General features: G+C 39.1%; 1 protein-coding gene across 18 annotated transcripts in view; it reads left to right on the forward strand.

Annotated features, from left to right (window-relative positions):
• The window catches only part of Erc2 (ELKS/RAB6-interacting/CAST family member 2), an 846,765-nt gene that overhangs the window by 344,522 nt on the left and 485,168 nt on the right, over positions 1 to 17,075 (forward strand). For all 18 annotated transcript variants that reach the window (XR_003834802.1, XR_003834790.1, XR_003834792.1 and 15 more), the window contains one exon: positions 22 to 189. Coding sequence is in view for 5 of the 18 variants with exons in the window: in XM_021181424.1 (XP_021037083.1) it covers positions 22 to 189 (168 nt within the window). In the remaining 13 variants the exon portion in view is untranslated. The remainder of the gene's footprint in view (positions 1 to 21; positions 190 to 17,075) is intronic.

A 17,075-nucleotide genomic window follows, 5' to 3' on the forward strand; every position in this document is an offset into this window, starting at 1 on the left:
CTGTCTTTGTCCTCATCTCAGGTAGATGCACTGAGATTACGGCTGGAAGAGAAAGAATCTTTTCTCAATAAGAAAACAAAACAGCTCCAAGACCTCACCGAAGAGAAGGGGACCCTAGCTGGAGAGATCCGTGATATGAAAGATATGTTAGAAGTAAAGGAAAGGAAAATCAATGTTCTTCAGAAAAAAGTGAGTAGCTGATACAACCCCCTTTAACCTGAGAGTTGTTGCCATATATGTGTCTGATGTTTCAGAGAGATTTAGGGCTGTGGAAGTAAAGTATCTTTTGAAAATTTAGATTGGGATTATCAACTTTTTATTTACTGGTATTTAATTTACTAATCATTGGAAATTATTTTTAACGTGGCCTGTGTGTTTTCTATTTGATTACCCAAGAACTAAATAGAGATTTTTTTTAAAAAAAATTTGCAATCTTAATCACTGAAGAATTATACCAATTTATATGCAAATCTAAAACTTAAGCCTGTGGGGTTAAGAGCTGGGATTGTGGCTCAGTGGGAAGAGTTCATACTTAGCATGTGTTGGGCCCTGAGTTCAGGCTAAGGAACTCAAGAAAGATAAGTAGATGAAAAATATAAGTTCCAAAGTGGTAATTTAAATTTTTTTCATTATGAAAGTTGGCAAGTATTTAGGGAGTGTGTCTTAACGACATATTTTAGATATATTCTGTAGCTACATTGACTTTGGTTGATCACATCTTGTTGTCTTTATCCATTCATATTGCCATAGCAAATATCCTAAACTGAGGAATTTATAGAGTGACATTTAGTTTCTCGTGGTTCTGGAGTCTAGAGAGCCCTGGATCAAACTGTACATGGTTTGGTGTCTGGCAAAGTTCTCTTTGCTTTCAAGATGGTGCCTTCTCATTGCATGTTCCCCCAGGGCTAAGTGCTTCATTCACACTCAATGACAGAAGGCATAAAGGCTAAGTTAGTTCCCTTTTGCCCTTTTATAAGGTCCTTAATCCCACATAGAAGGTCATGACTCTCTTGACCATCACTTTACCTATTAATACACTGGTGATTAGTTTTTAACACACACACACACACACACACACACACACACACACACACACACACACACACACGGTACCACACCTAGACCATAGCAATGACCAAATCCATGTGGACTATTTGGAGTGGTTTGGTCACTTTTTATGTGAAACTAACTTTTACTTAGTTGGAATCAGTGGCGAGAACATACAAGGAGTTCTACCACAGTGATCCAGTAAGATCACTCTTTAAGTGGTCCATTTCATTCTCTATTGGAGACCTTGATTTTGTGACATCACCATGGTTTTACTTGGGAGAGTTCTCCCTGTCTATGTTATACAGTTTTTGGTACCCAGCATTTTCCTTATTATTATTGTTATTTTTTAAAGGTCAGCAGGAGGAAGAGCTGTTTCATAACCTTGCTCTTCTCTGAAAATCAAAATGCTAGGGATATACAGGACTTTCTGATCCAGGGGTACCTATTATGGAAACTGTCATCATCAGCAAACTGGCTGGCCAGGAAGTCACTGTAGCCAGCATGGTCCCGTGATGCTGCCAATGCAGACACAGGAATAACTGGCTCCTCCTTTTGGTGTCATGTGTCACCACCTCTCACCTGGATTATAGCATCATTACCCTAGATGTTTTCTTACATCCATCTACACTTGTGCTACTTACACCCTGTTCTTAACATGGAAACTAGAATTTTCCATTTAGATCTCAAAAGAATTTAAGTCACTCTCTAATCAGAACCTTCCCATGCCAACCACTTTTATAATTTATAGGTCTTGGTATAAATGAAAACATGGAACCCCTTGCTCCCAAATTAGTAATGTTAAGATGGTAATAGTAGATCATTAAGTCAAGAAGGGTGGCTGGCACAAGGGTACAAGTCACAAGTTCATGATTTTGTCCCATCCAAGTAGTTGAGACATACATGTTCTCTCATAGTTCAGACATTTTATAGGACTTCAGCTTTCATAGGGCACTGGTTCCAGACCCATGGTGCTGTCTATCAACTGCTAAGCTCTTCAGTTGAAATGAGCTATAAGTATGACAAGTGTATTATATTTTAAAGATTTTTTTTCAAGGAAAGTCCATGTAAGAGCACTTGACAATAATTTCTATATTATTTTATGAAAATGTTTTGGGTGTATCAGTCATATAAAATATACTTCTAAAATTACTGTTACTTGTATCTTAATGTCTATTGAGAATATTAGGAAATGTAAAATTACATATGTTAATCTCATTGTGTTTGCAGCAGATGGGACAGCTATAAACATTCACATAGCTCATGCCTTTGTTTCTTGAACATCTCAGAGGTTCACAAGGCTCTTTATCATAGGCCTTGGTCCTTCCCTTCTACACAAAATACCATGTGTATAGTCCAAATCCCTCTGGTTTACATGTACAATTTTATTTTTCTAAGTAGAACTTATCACCATCTGGAAAATATATACCTTTTAAAAGTTTTCAATTGATATTACCAGATTCTAGAATGTAAGGCTTTATTATTTTTTCCTCTGCTGTATTTTCAGCACAGAGTAGGCATATTTGCTCAGTAAACATTTAATGACATGGGTGAATGAACTGACTCCAGGGTTAAAAGATGGAACAGGAGCATCTGATTAGATAAGGTTAGGGTCTACCTTTGTCACCTATTGCCAGGAAAACCTATGCCTACCAACTTGACTGGAGAATGAGCGGTACAAAGAAGAGAGGTGACGCATGTTTCTGTGGTCTGTAATGGGATTATCAATGAATTCTAGGACCTACACCCCTCACTTTCCTATGATTCTGTTACTCCATCAATGAATTCTCTACTCTTTCCTCTTAGAGAACAGGACAAGTCTCTTTTTGATGTATCCCTGTTCTATCATGCTAGACCAGAAACCTAAGTAGTACACTGTCTTATCTTTTACAAATAAATTGAAGTTAAATTAATTCTTGAAACTTTACCAAAGCATTAACAAACTTTTGTCTAGCTCTCTCAGGATAATGGCTATTTAATTGATTGTATTGCTAATTCATTGGTGTCTAGCTGCATATGTATCAGAAGATGACCTAGTCAGCCATCAGTGGAAAGAGAGGCCCATTGGTCTTGCAAACTTTATCTGCCTCAGTACAGGGGAATGCCAGGGCCAAGAAGTGGGAGTGGGGGGGAAGGGAGTGGGAGGGAGGGTTTGGGAGACTTTTGGGATAGCATTGGAAATGTAAATGAAGAAAATACCTAATTAAAATAATAATAATAAATAATAATAATAATAAAAGAATTTGAACTAAAAAAAAAGTAGATTCCCATATTAAGTACTAGGTAATTAATAAAGATGATTAAAAGAGATCTTTGAAGGGGGTGGAGCTGATCAGGGCAGGTGGGACCAGCAGGGATTGTTACAACAGCAGGAGCAAGATTTTATTCTAAAAAAAAAAAAAAGATTGTGTTCGTTTCCACAGCTGTGACAAACTCTCAAAAATTCCTGCAAAGGAAGGAAGGATTGACTGTGGCCCATGGTTTCACAAGATTCGTTCTATGATTGGCTGGTTCTGCTGCTTGGGTCTTAAGGTGAAGCTGAATGAACCTCATGGTGACTGGACAGTGCGCCAGACAAAGCTATTCATCTCATGACAGCTCAGCTCTCTTCTGCCAGCCAGGTTCCACTTCCTTAAATTTCTACCACTTTCTTAAATACCACCAGCTAAAGCCTAGACATTTATTTAGCATATGACCTTAAGGAACATTTTAGATTTGAGCCATGAAAGAAAGGTTTGATTGAAATCCTTAGCAGTGACTGAAAACAAGACTGGCATCTGCTGGATGTGCATGTACTGAATACTGAGAATTGGGTTCTCTGTCCCATGCACTGTTTTAGTTACTTTTGACTGTCACCTAATGGTGCAGGTCCAAGAATTTACCTCAAAAAACTAAGGAATAGTTTGGTTTACAGTAAGCCTGCCCAAGGTCTTATAACCGAGGTAACAAGGTTTTATTTTTTGTGTTTGAGAAGATAAAATAAGTTGGATAAGGTAAACTGAGTGAATAAACTTCACTTTTTTTTTTTTTGACCCAAATTTGTATGATGATAATACCAGGTGTATCATCAGCATACCAACTTCTCCCTAATAGCCAGAAGCAAAGGTACAAGTTTGGAAGTTTTAAAATTGAGAACAACACTATTTATGTATCATATATTCTTTAGACCACATGTTTAAATCATGAACTTACTGGATTTGGAAATGTGAAGGGGTTTATCAATTCACGTTAATTTTTCTTTTTACCGTTTTTTACAAATATATATGTGTAGTACCAGAAAATGGTATCACATAGTATCACATGTACCAGAAAGTGTAGATACATGCGTGCATATGTGTGAGCATGTATGTGGAAGTATAAGGCTGGCATCAAGCTTCTTCCTTGATGGATCTCCATTTTAAACACTGAAGCAGGACCGTTACTGTAGCTCACCATTCAACTATGCTGACTAGCTTGTGTGCTCCAGGGATTCCTTGTCCTGACCTCCTGTGGTTTTCAGTTGAGCTGCCATAGCTTTCTGGACTTTGCCTGGGTCCTCTGCTTAACATGCATGGGTTTTATATGGATTCTGGGGATCCGAATTCTGCTCTTCATGCTTGCATGACAAGTACTGTGTCCACGAAGATACATCCCTAGCTCATGTTTCCTTTTAACTAAGTGTTTCCTAATATATTTGGAGAATCAATGAAAGCCCTGCAGTATAGTGAAGGGGCATGGTCTTTTATAACTTCATGTGACCAAGAACTTATCTAGAAAGTGATAGACACAGTTCAGAAGCCGATACTGACCTGTGCAAGCTTAAGCTAGACCAAGCCCCTGCATAGAGTACAGGGGTTCACACAAATCCCTACCCCTAGCTAAGGAACATTGATATTGATAGCTCCTTGGAGAGGGAGGGTTACTTTCCTTTAAGGGTATGGTACCTTGTGGTCCACACCCTCTTGTAGATGGCCACATCTTCCAAGAGTATAGACGCAGGACTAATTGGACTGAAGGGTTAAAAACAACATCACGGTGTTGAGTGGATATGGATTGGGAGGTGGACCTGGGAGAAGTGAGGGTGAGAAATGAGTACAAGCAGAGGACAGTGTATCAAATTCCCCAAGAATTACTTTTAAAATGTGGGGATAATATAGAAGCCAATGATGCATTGTCTTTGGGTCTGGAGACTTAAGAGTTTTGTCTACATTAAACATAAACATCTACTTCCGAGCAGGCCTGGATTGGAGCAGCATAAGCTTTGGATTAGGGTGTGTTGGTATGGAATAATAATAAGCTCATGTCAAAGTCAAAACTGCAATATTATGTCGTTGGCAACCTGCACTGTGGTTTCATGCTAGAGGAACGGGCTATGTTCTTTTAACTGGAGCTGAATAAAGAGTGAAGCTCAAGTGGCAGGTCACCTCTGACCAACCTTTTACAGGAAGACAGAACACTCAGGATGGACTTTTGACCCCGATGTCATAGTTTGCCAAGGTACAGAATATTTTACTAGGAAACAAAATTGTGCTTGTAAGTGAGTGTTCACTGGGATATCCACTTGATGTTCTACCAAAGGCAGGAAACACTAGTTCTGTTTTGGAACCATAGCCTTTTGTTCCCACACCTGGATACAACATTCAGCTGATGAGGTGTTACTTGACTATTGAGTTTTTGTAGCTAATGCTATAAAACCTTGATGACAGTGTACATTTGGAGCATCTATAGTACCCATGATTTTAGGACATGGTAGCGATATTTAAACCGCAGCAGTTTTCGATTGCCATGAAGCTCATGGATGCTTAGAGCATAAACTTGCTACCCAAGAATTTGCTGTAAATTTTCAATATCCATTTTCATTTTAGGCCTCAGCTATATGAGCATTGTAAATGTATATACCAGGGGTGCTTTATGTAGTGAGGGAAGAACAAGCAGTGGATATGTAGACTGCCTTCTGACTGGGAGAATGGAAGGAAGGGCAAAGTGGAGTTGGCTCCCGTGCATGGTGTGTATGGATCTGCTAACTTCAGCACCTCTAGTCTCCGTGTTTGGGATTACAGTGGTTGGAATTCTGACAGACAATAAACTTAGGGGTAAAGATGCACTCTTTTTACTGAATTTTCTCTGTCTTAGGGTTTTTATTGCTGTGAAGAGATACCATGGCCACAGCAACTCTTATGACAGAAAGCATTTAATCAGGGCTGGTGTTTAGTTTCAGAGGTTTAGTTCATTACCATTATGGCAGGAAACATGGTGGCATGCAGGCAGACATGGTGCCAGAGAAGGAGCTGAGAGTTCTACATCTTGATCTACAGGCAGCAGAAGGAAGACTGAGAAACACCAGCCAGACTTGAGCTTCTGAGACCTCAATGCCCATTCCCAGTCACCCATTTCTTTAACAAGATCATACCTTCTAATAGTGCCACTCACTGTGGGCCAAGCATTCAAAAACAGGAGTTTGTGGAGGCCATTTCTACTCAACCATCACACTCCCTGTGTGTGGACCAGTAACTTCTACAGTTCTGAAGGTTCGTGTGTGTGTGTGTGTGTGTGTGTGTGTGTGTGTGTGTGTGTGAGAGAGAGAGAGAGAGAGAGAGAGATCCTCTTGATCTCAGGAAGCTGATATTGTGATAGGTATTAATTAATTAATTAATTAATTAATTAATATTAGGTACTAATGCCTAACAACCCTTTAGGCAACTGCATGTGACATGCTATCGGAAGCATACTCTTTGGTAGTGTATGTAGCAGAACTACTTGTGACTACTTTAAGCCATAAAAATCTATAAGAAAAATATCTCAAACCACAATAATCAGTTTTAGAAACAAGATTATTTATAATTAAGAACTGTGTCAAACTAGGAGGCCCAAAGGAGGAGGCAAAGCTTGTCAGGGCTCATAACTAGAGGTAAATGAGCAGTCAAGTGTCCCCTCCATTGATGGATGCCCTCACACCCTCCTCTGTCTGCTGTCACATTGCCAACTCACTAGGGATTCAGACTTTTAGGACTGCCTTGAATTATGTTCACGTGTGCCTCTTTGACAGGATGTATCCAAGACCCTTCCTCTACAAAGCTCCAACCTCCACCCTTGAGTTTTGAGTTCATTTTTATGTCATATCCTTTAGATTTTTTCTTTTTCTTTTTTTTTTTTTTTTGCTGCTACTGCAGTCTGGGAGAGATTTTGAACTCATAAAGAAGATAACTTCATCTCTTTGCAAAATTCTTACCACATGTTAACCTGCCTTCTATCAAAATATACTGGGCTCTTGATGAATAAGAATTTGGGAAAGGTGAAATTTCTCTGAGATCTACTTCTGTCTTTAGAATAGTGTCATTTATGAGAAGAGTCATTTGCCCCAGTGAAATGTTAAACCCACTCACTGTTCTGGGTATGGTACGTTCTGTGTAGGCTGCAGGAGGGAACCATCCATGAATAATAATGCTCAGAGGCGGAGATGACTGCTGCTCTTCCCACACCTACCACCTCCAGCCTTGGCTCTGTTTACTGCAGTGAGATGTGCACCTAAAGTAGGGCCTAGTATATGCAAGCTTGTTCTGCATCTCAAGGCAGGAATCCAGATGGCAAACCAGGGCTTGGATCTGCAACCACACTAGTGGTCTTGGGTTTAAGGCAGTATATTCTCAACTCCCATTCCTGCTTTCTAGTGAGCATTTGAATTTTTGTTTGCCACAGCTGGGAGATGGCGAGATGCATCTGGACCTGTAGAGTCCAATCCAGGGATGCTAATCAGTATATGTTAGGCAGATCATACCTGCAATAATACTTACACAGAGAAAGCTGTTCACAGGAGTCATTCCCTTTATATGTGGCCTACCTAGTCATCTTGACTATCTATTCCCCCTGCCTATAGATAATGTTTCCTTAAATGCATTTTACACAGGTTAACAGAATACCTCTGGGCTCTGAATACCTCAGCCAATATGTGTAGCATTTTCCCATGCATCCTCTGTAGGATTTTCAAGGCTAACAATGATAATTATGTTGTTGATGTATATGTGTGCCTGTAAGTATTGGCAATGATGCTGGCAACTTGACCCAATATAGTTATAGCTGAGAACGGAGTCTCAGTGGGCTGTGGCCATGTCTATGGAGGATTTTATTTTAAGCCTCTTTACAGTCTAGGTCTTTTATTTCATTTTGTACATTAAGCTAGGACTCCATGGGGAAAGGGCTCCAGCAGCCCAGGCTCCTTTGGTAAACCTCACAAAGTGTGGTTCTCTGGATGGAGCAGGCTGGCACTTTACCTGAACCCAGGCGTCCTTCTCTCTGGTCTCCCTTTTCTTCTGATCATTCTCCTACACCTACTCCAAGAAGCACACATAGCATGCTTAATGTGCTCAGTTCACACACTGAATTCTTTGGCAAGAATCCTGCCCCTAACTTGTTTACAGTGAGGCTCATTGCATGATGGGTGATGCTGTATATGCTTCCTGTTTTGTGGTGGACTCTTCCTGTTTTTCTGTGGCATTCATTATGGGCATTCCTTTATGAACATTCCCCATTCCCTTGATATCTACACTATCACCCTTGTTGTGGACTCACATGTATGGGACCAAAGAGTCACCACCATTTTTCCTAGAAAGCATGGAGGAAATATGGTGGTGCCTCCTCCCTTCCCTTTGTGTTGTGCATTTTGGTGAGTTTCTAGAAGATGAGTTCTTGTTTTGTTTTGTTTGTTTTGTTTTGTTGTTTTGAGACAGGGTTTCTCTGTATAGCTCTGGCTGTTCTAGAACTCACTTTGTAGACCAGGCTGGCCTCTAACTCAGAAATCTGCCTGCTTCTGCCTCCTGAGTGCTGGGATTAAAGGCATGCGTCACCACGAGTTCTATGGCTGAAAGATGGAGCGTTGTTTTAATTGTTGACTTAAGTAAGAGAGTCCAGTCAACTGTGGGTAGCACTATTCTTTTGTACTGTATGAAAAAATCTGAGTATAAGCCTGTCAGTCTGCCTGCGCATCTGCCTGTCTGCTGCCAACCTGCTTGCTGCCTGCCTGCTGCTTGCCTGCCTGCTGCCTGCCTGTCTTGTTTCCTGTATGCCTGCTTAGAGTGTGCCTACCTGCCTGCCTGCCTGCTGCCTGCTGCCTGCTGCCTGCTTGCCTGCCACCATCCTCTCTGGTTCCTTCCTCTTCATTGGCTACAAAGTCATTTCTTGGTTGGAGGTGATGCTGTGTGGAATAGCAAGCAGGCATGCTTTCACATTCCTGTCTTGTGTTTCTACCTTTAATTCCCTCAATGGTGGACTTAACCTGGAATTGTAATACAAACAAACCCCTTTTTTCCCTCAATTTTTCTGGTCACAGCAAGAGAAATGAAACTGGTGTAGCATGTAGTTTTTACTACCCTGCTTTAAGCTCCAGGTGGGCCACCCTAGGATCCACAGATGAAACACACACACACACACACACACACACACACACACACACACACACACACATGTTTATTTTTAATATTCTTTTAGCTCAATGGCAGGACACTTCTAAGCCTCCTGTGGCTAACGTGCCCTTACCTTTACTCTCAGCTCAATCTCAGCTCAACACTCCTAACTATGCCCCCACTTAGTTGCCTGGTTAATTTCTCCTTACTCAGCACCCTAAATCTCCCCTCAGCTCAGTTGTGCTTCTAATCTCCTGCCTACTACCCCAGGCCCAGTTGGGGAAGTGGCCAATGGTCACTCCACTTGAGATCTCACATAGCTGATGGCTGTCTCTCCCTCCAAAGCATGGTGAATCCCCTTTCTTCCTCCTGCATCTCATTGCCTGCCTGTGAAAACCTGGAAGCCCCACCTCTTCTACCTAGCCATTGGCCACTAGCATCTTTATTGATCAATTGAGGAACAGGACCTCCATCAGATTCCCAAAGCATCTAAACCATGCCCTACAAGCCAGGACAGTGATGTTTGAACTATTACTATTGTTTTATGTTTTATAACTTTTATATACAATGCCCCATACTTAGAGAGAATATCTATTATTCTCTTTTGGATTATTAGAATGATTAGTATTTAAGTTTATCTGGTCACTGTAGTCATGGTATTGGTGAATTGTACACAAGGGAATGTCTCCCCTTCCAGGAGGAATGAGATGAGCAAGGAGTAGTTTCTGGAAATGTTGACAAGTAAATCTGGTGCTAAGGGACTTGGAATTGCTGTCTAGTACAGGCCCCAGGAGTAGCGTTTCCAAGGCTTGGCAGGAAGAGGAGGCAGCACAGTGTGTTTGGGGATCAAAAGTAACTTAATATAGCTGGACCACACTTCTTGCTCCATTTACGATACCAATTTCACAGCAAGGAGCTTTTCTTTATATCTTCTAGCAATCAAATATATTATGCAGTTAAAAATTGACTGACATTTTGACTTCTATACTGTAAATGTTCTCCCCTAGTCCCTTGTGACTTACAAGTGGCAATAACGATTATCTGTGTTATTTCAAAATTCAGTTCATGGCCAGATCTCATGCTGAGAACTGATTCTCACTGAGAGAGCTGAGCCAAACTAAGAGATGCAAGTTCACTTTTAAATAAATACTGGCTTCCAGGTTAAGACCTCATATTCTATACTCAATTTCATCATGGTAGCTTTTTAAAAAGGTTTTCATATAATCACCTGTAAAACACCCTCCAAAAGAGTGGAGTGCAAGGCCGTGACTGCCACTCTATCTGGTGAAGGCATCTTGACATCTGTCCGTCTCAGTTGCCAGCTGTTGCCTGCAGTTTTGTGATAGGGAGTGGAAGTGGTTGAGCCTTTACATTTTCCAGTCTGGAGATGATTCTGTTTTTCTTCCCACATATTCCCCAGGCCATTTGATTTGAATCAATCTTATTTATGTGGGAAGGAAAATTTTCTGTCTGTCTTTTTCACTTACCCTGTATTTGGCAACGGATCCTGCTTTGCTGTGAAGTAAGTTTATGCATATCTATATTAACACTTTTCAATGTATATTGTGTAGGAAGTCCATAATTCAAAGCTTATATAATACATCTGTAAGTTTCCCCTACAAATAGTTAAGTTAGCGTTGTAAGTTCCTTGGTCTATAGCTCCACAGGATTCTCCTACTCACTAATATTATAGTATTATTTCCAGTACTTCTTTTTCCTTTTCCTCACCAGATTTTATAACTTACATAAACTGAAATATATAACTACCTTAAACAGACAATATTCACAGAGACTTTCTGAATTAATGGCATAGAATATATATGCCAGTTTGGAACCTTATAATAATATTTGTATTGTGTTTTCTGTTTAGGTTGCTGGTTTCTAAAAGCAAGCAATAACAGAAACATGTAACTGGTAACTTGTCCTTGGTTAATGTAGTTATAGTTCTTTATAAAATGTATATAATTCTAACAAAAATGATGCAATAGGTTTCTAAATTGAGGATTCCCAAGATTGCTCAGCACCCTGGTTGCCTATGAGTGTGATGTGTGATGTATTTGATATCGATGACTAAGTTACATTACACAGTACAGGTGATTTTAAGAAATAAAGATGGTCTGCATATATGCAACCTAATGCCACCAGCATTTTCAGCCTGGCTCCTAAATTTAGAGGATTTGGCAGGACCAGAAATTTTCAATGCATTCTAAATTCTCTTCTCTTGCCTTAAGAATAGAGAAGCCATGTGGCAAGGGCTACAGGGGCTCTGTGGCTGGCAGTGGTTTGTCATGTATAGCATCAAAGAGGAACAATTATCATTCTAAGACCCCACAAGTCCAAATTTGACTAGCAGTAAGAGGGTGCATGGAAGTGCATTTTCCACTGGAGCCTGTAGACAAGAATCCATCTTGGCTGACACCTTGATCCCACCCCTGAACATAAACTACAGATGTCTACGTAGGATTTCTGACCTACACAACTGTGTTTGATAAGTGGTGGTCGTTTTAAGTGACTAAACTGGATGTATTTTGTTACATGCCTGTGGGAAATAGATTCAAGTGTATATTAGAGTAACTGATCAAAAATTCAGTTGCAAGTAAGCAGGACTGGGGTTCAGAGCATGGGGACATGAAAGATTACAGTCCACTGGAGGAACACTCTCAACAAAACCAGTTCCAAAGCCTTGACTTTTCAGGTTGGGAATCTTTGGACTTTTTTAAAGCTTTATAATTTTAGAGGGTTTTTATTATTTTAAAATGTTTTCTTTAGAGTAAGCTGTTATTATACTGTTTATGTTATGTTATTTCAGATCAAGTAGTTGAAAAATTTGAGACTGTGATATTACACATTTGTGTCCATTTCTCTAGGAAATCTGGAGTTCAGTGAAAGAAACAACAGGTCTTATTCATAGTTTATCCCTGTAACCAGCACAGTTTTGGGCATGTTATAGGTGATTAATAAATTTTAGAGAGAAAATTGAAATGGAATGGACTAAATGAACAATCTGTCCAAAATTCTGATTACATTCAAAGCAAGTAAACAAGTAGGAATGGCTGTATTCCAATAAAGCTTTCTTTTACAAATGGCCAGCTTGACCCATGGGCTGCAGTTTGTTGAATTCAGAAATTATGGATCCATCCCATAATCAGCCACCAAAAACTATTGCATATGCCAGCAAGATTTTGCTGAAGGGACCCTGATATAGCCGTCTCATATGAGGCTATGCCAATGCTTGGCAAATACAGAAGTGGATGCTCACAGTCATCTATAAGATGGAACACAGGGCCCCCAATGGAGAAGCTAGAGAAAGTACTCAAGGAGCTGAAGGGGTCTGCAACCCTATAGGTGGAACAACATTATGAACTAACCAGTACCCCCCCCCGCCCCCAGAGCTCGTGTCTCTAGCTGCATATGTAGCAGAAGATGGCCTAGTCGGCCATCATTGAGAAGAGAGACCCCTTGGTCTTGCAAACTTTTTATGCCCCAGTACAGGGGAACGCCAGGGCCAAGAAGTGGGAGTGGGTGGGTAGGGGAGCAGGGCAGGGGGAGGGTATAGGGAACTTTCGGGATAGCATTTGAAATGTAAATAAAGAAAATATCTAATAAAAAAAATTATGATAGCATGTAGGCAATTCTGTCATATAACCACCTTCATGGAACATATGAAAGTTTTTTTTTAAAGCTTTCTAAATATTTAACAGAGGTAAACAAGGTATACTTTTTTAGAACACATGTGCTATTTGACTCAGACAGTTTTCCTAGTGAAAAGGGAAGTCATTCATTCCCAGGGGTGAGGTCTTCCCTATTTCCTGTTCCCTTCTACAGCTTTTTTTGTGAGTGATGCTGAATGAAGCAAAGCTAAGCAAACAGGATGTGTGTAAATGAAGAGCACCATTGACACCAGGTGGAGACAGTTCTTTCTGCTAAAATACGAAGCTAAATTCTTTAAGTTAAATATGATACACTAACTTATAAAAGCATATAAGGGATGACATATACCACAGCTTTTCAAATTATGATTGTTTATGAACTTAAGAACAGCTGGACACAGGCAATCAGGTGAGGAGGTGGGAATGGAGGACAAAGAACCTTTGCCATCTTTTCATGTTTATGTTGTCTTAGAGATAAGGTTTTCACAAGGTTTGTGGGACCTTGTGATGCCACGTATAAATTTTACACATTGGGGGAACTGAATATAGAATCATTTTACTAGGGCCACTTAAATCACTGGCTTTTCCCATAGTAATTCACTTTATGAAAGTTAAGATGTAGGCATTGATTTAGCCGTAATCTTGTGATTTACTTAAGATAAAATGTATTTTATCAATAAAAAACTCCAGAGTGATGAATTATCCAAATAAGTAATGGTATGGTTATGCATAGAAATTCATCAGTATGAATGATATCATAAAAGAATATTTAATGGCATAGAAAAATACTCAGGTTATTTTAATTGAAATGAACTATAATGTATATATAAAAATGTATCAAAATGTGTGTGTGTGTGAATCTCAATGCTGCTGCTTATAAGATTTTAAATCTCCAATAATGCATATGTCAGCCAACTTTCTATTGTTGCTATGATAAAATACCTGAGAAAATCACCTTAAAGGAGGAGAGATTTATTTATTCATTTATTTATTATTTTGATTAATGTTTCCAGGGGTTTTAGGCCTTTGTCAGTGGGCTCCATTGCTTTTAGACCTGTGGTATATGGCAGAATGCCATTGTGATGGGAGTATGTGGTAGAAACCACTATGTTTCCCAGACAGACAGCAAGAAGTAAAGCTCAATGGAGAAGTTATGGGAGGAAGCAAAGGGCTTGGAACAATGCATCCCCTTCAGTGGCTTCAACAAGGTCCCACCTCTAGAAGGAACATCACTTCTCAGTGGTAGTACAGACTGATGGAAGCTATGCCTTTGGTATATACTCTTTGGTGGGCATTTCAGGATCACACTGTAAAGTTAATTACATTACATTTGGTTTGATTTCCCCATCTCCAAAATGAACATAGGTTCATAGCTCACATTTAGTTTTGGATTTCTCACAAAAGATGTGTTGAGTGAAATATATATCATAGTTGATCCATGAAAAATTATTATTTGAGACTGAATATAAGAATTTAAACCCTAAGACCTATCAATTCTTTTAGGATTAAAGCAAAGAATTTGGGGAGCAGGTGCTGGACTAATTTATAGAATCTCTATCTAAATTTACATATAGCAAAGATTACTCTTTGTGGTTTGTACTTTTATGGGTTTTATCAAAAGCTTACAATTGTGTGGTCCCATCCACCATTGTGCTACAAGACAGCTCTGTTACCTCAGAAACATCTAAGGTGCTGCTCAATTCCTAGTCAGTCCCTGCTCCTCCTATCTCTGGCAAGTGTTCATTTATCCGCTGTTCCTGTTATTTTACCTTTCCCAAAACTTCACAGAACTGGAGCCAGGTAGTGCAATATGCATCTCTTGTGTCTGGCTTCTTCCACTTTGCACAGTGCCTTTGAGGTTCCTTAATCCTAGAGGTATCAAAAGTTTATTCTAAAACTACTACTTTTAGAGGTAGTATTGTAGATGACCTCATTGTTTGAACATGCTTTCATTTCATAATCTCATGCCATGAAAGTATTTGACCTATGAAGTTGCCTTGAAGCCATAGTTGTCACAGGGCAGTATATTGGCAGTGAAGAAGATGAGGAATCTGAGAGCCACAAAACCAATGTTTTGTCCAACACACATTGCAGAAATAAGGAGAGAATTCAGAGCCTTTGATGCTAAACTCACTAAGTTATTCTGGAAGAGAGATAGGTGGGAGGCTAACTAAAAAGTTGTCAAAGGAAAAGATGAGGATGCTTGAGTGTATGTGAAGTTGAATTGCATGTGTCTAAAAATCATGAAACAAATAGATTTGAGAATGAAAAGAAACCAGTGTTTGTTTTAGGATAAAATGAGAAGGGTGTTTGTTCATTGTTATTTCCATTTGCTCTGTGTGTGTGTGTGTGTGTGTGTGTGTGTGTGTGTCCCTCTAGGCTATCTAGAGAGTGCCTGGGGGCAGACACTGCTTTCTCCTGGGATCATATATATGGACCTGTCCAAACTTTAGATGTATAAGTTCAGCTTGTTGAGTATGGCAGTAGTGAGTTTTCCCTGAAATCTGAGCTTTTGCATTATGTATCTTTTATTTCTTGAGGAATAAAGTACTTTATTTTAAAGTAATTTACAGATAAATATGCATTAAACTTTTATGAGCAAATAAATGATAGAACTTTTCTCATTTTAAAAAATCAGATTAGGTTTTTAAAATAGAATCTTATAAATTTGTATGACATTTATCTATTTATTTTTATAAGGCAGTGAACAAAGTAAATATTTAATCTTAACAAGAAAATTCATATTTATGCTTTATAATGTAAAATTTAGGGGAGAAAAGAATGAAGCATTTACCTTCTCATTTAAGTTGGTCATAGTAATGACTTATCTTACTCCTTCATATATCAGCTAATGTATTCTGTATTATTTTAAACCTCCCTTTCAAAATATGTTTATTGATATTAACTGAATGTTGCAGATACAGAATTGAGTTAAACACCCAGGGTAATTCATGTATTTGTCTGTTTACAGAAACTTTAACTTAATACTCTAGTAAACATGGCACTTGTCATAAGGAAATACAAGATATTTATCATGTTCAAGTCTAAACTCTTAGAAAGTGTGATTATTGAGGAACCATAATTGAACTTTTGGCTTGGAATTTTATTTCTGTTCGTAATTCAAACATTTGTTGTGCATTTCTCTGTGGCTTATACATTTTTTTTTCAATTCAATACCACAAGAACTTTATTTAGAATTTTAAGCTAAACATTTTTTCTTTGAATAATTCATCTTTTAATCCATCTTTTGATACTTTTATAGTCTCCATAATCAAGGATGTGGGAACCAAGCAGACTGAGCTAGATGTTATGATACTTGATGAATTAGTTTGTTGTTAGATAAGTCACCTAGTTAGAGTGTCAGCACAGATTAATGCAGAACGAAAAGGAGACAGAAAAGTACTGTCTACAGTGCTTACAAAATGAATAATTCCAGATAAGGAAAACACCCAAGGCACCATCCCAGTGCTAAACTGCAGGGACATCATGAACATCGATTGTAGCAATTGAAATTGCCTTATACTCCACAGGAGGTGCTAATTTGCTCAGACATCTTTTGGCAAACTCCTGTGCAGCATCTGCTTGTTCCAATTGTTATTTATATACAGTAGTGCCTGCAGCTCATGAGCTATCTTTCTGGACCTGCCTCTTCCTAACTGGAAATAAGGGCTTGAGGAATATAGAAGATGTCAGTGGCAACAAGCAACTCAAATTCCTCAAGATAAAGACCATGGCTGGGAAGAATTGAGCAGGCAAGTGAAGATTACTGACTCGGCATTAATAATAAATTTACGAGACTGCAGAACAAATCATGCCAAACCATCTTTATCGTTTTCTAGGTGGATGTGCAAGATTAAAGAAAGGAATTCAATAGCGGTAATATCTGGAATTGAGTAAATCATCTAATTCTGTGTCTCCACAAATCTTTGGGGGCAGTGGAGTGGGGGAAGGGCAGATGGAGAATCACAGTGAGAATTGGCTCTGAGCACTGTCATGTGGATTC

This window comes from Mus caroli, chromosome 14 (assembly GCF_900094665.2).
Source record: "Mus caroli chromosome 14, CAROLI_EIJ_v1.1, whole genome shotgun sequence".
Classification (NCBI taxonomy): domain Eukaryota; kingdom Metazoa; phylum Chordata; class Mammalia; order Rodentia; family Muridae; genus Mus; species Mus caroli.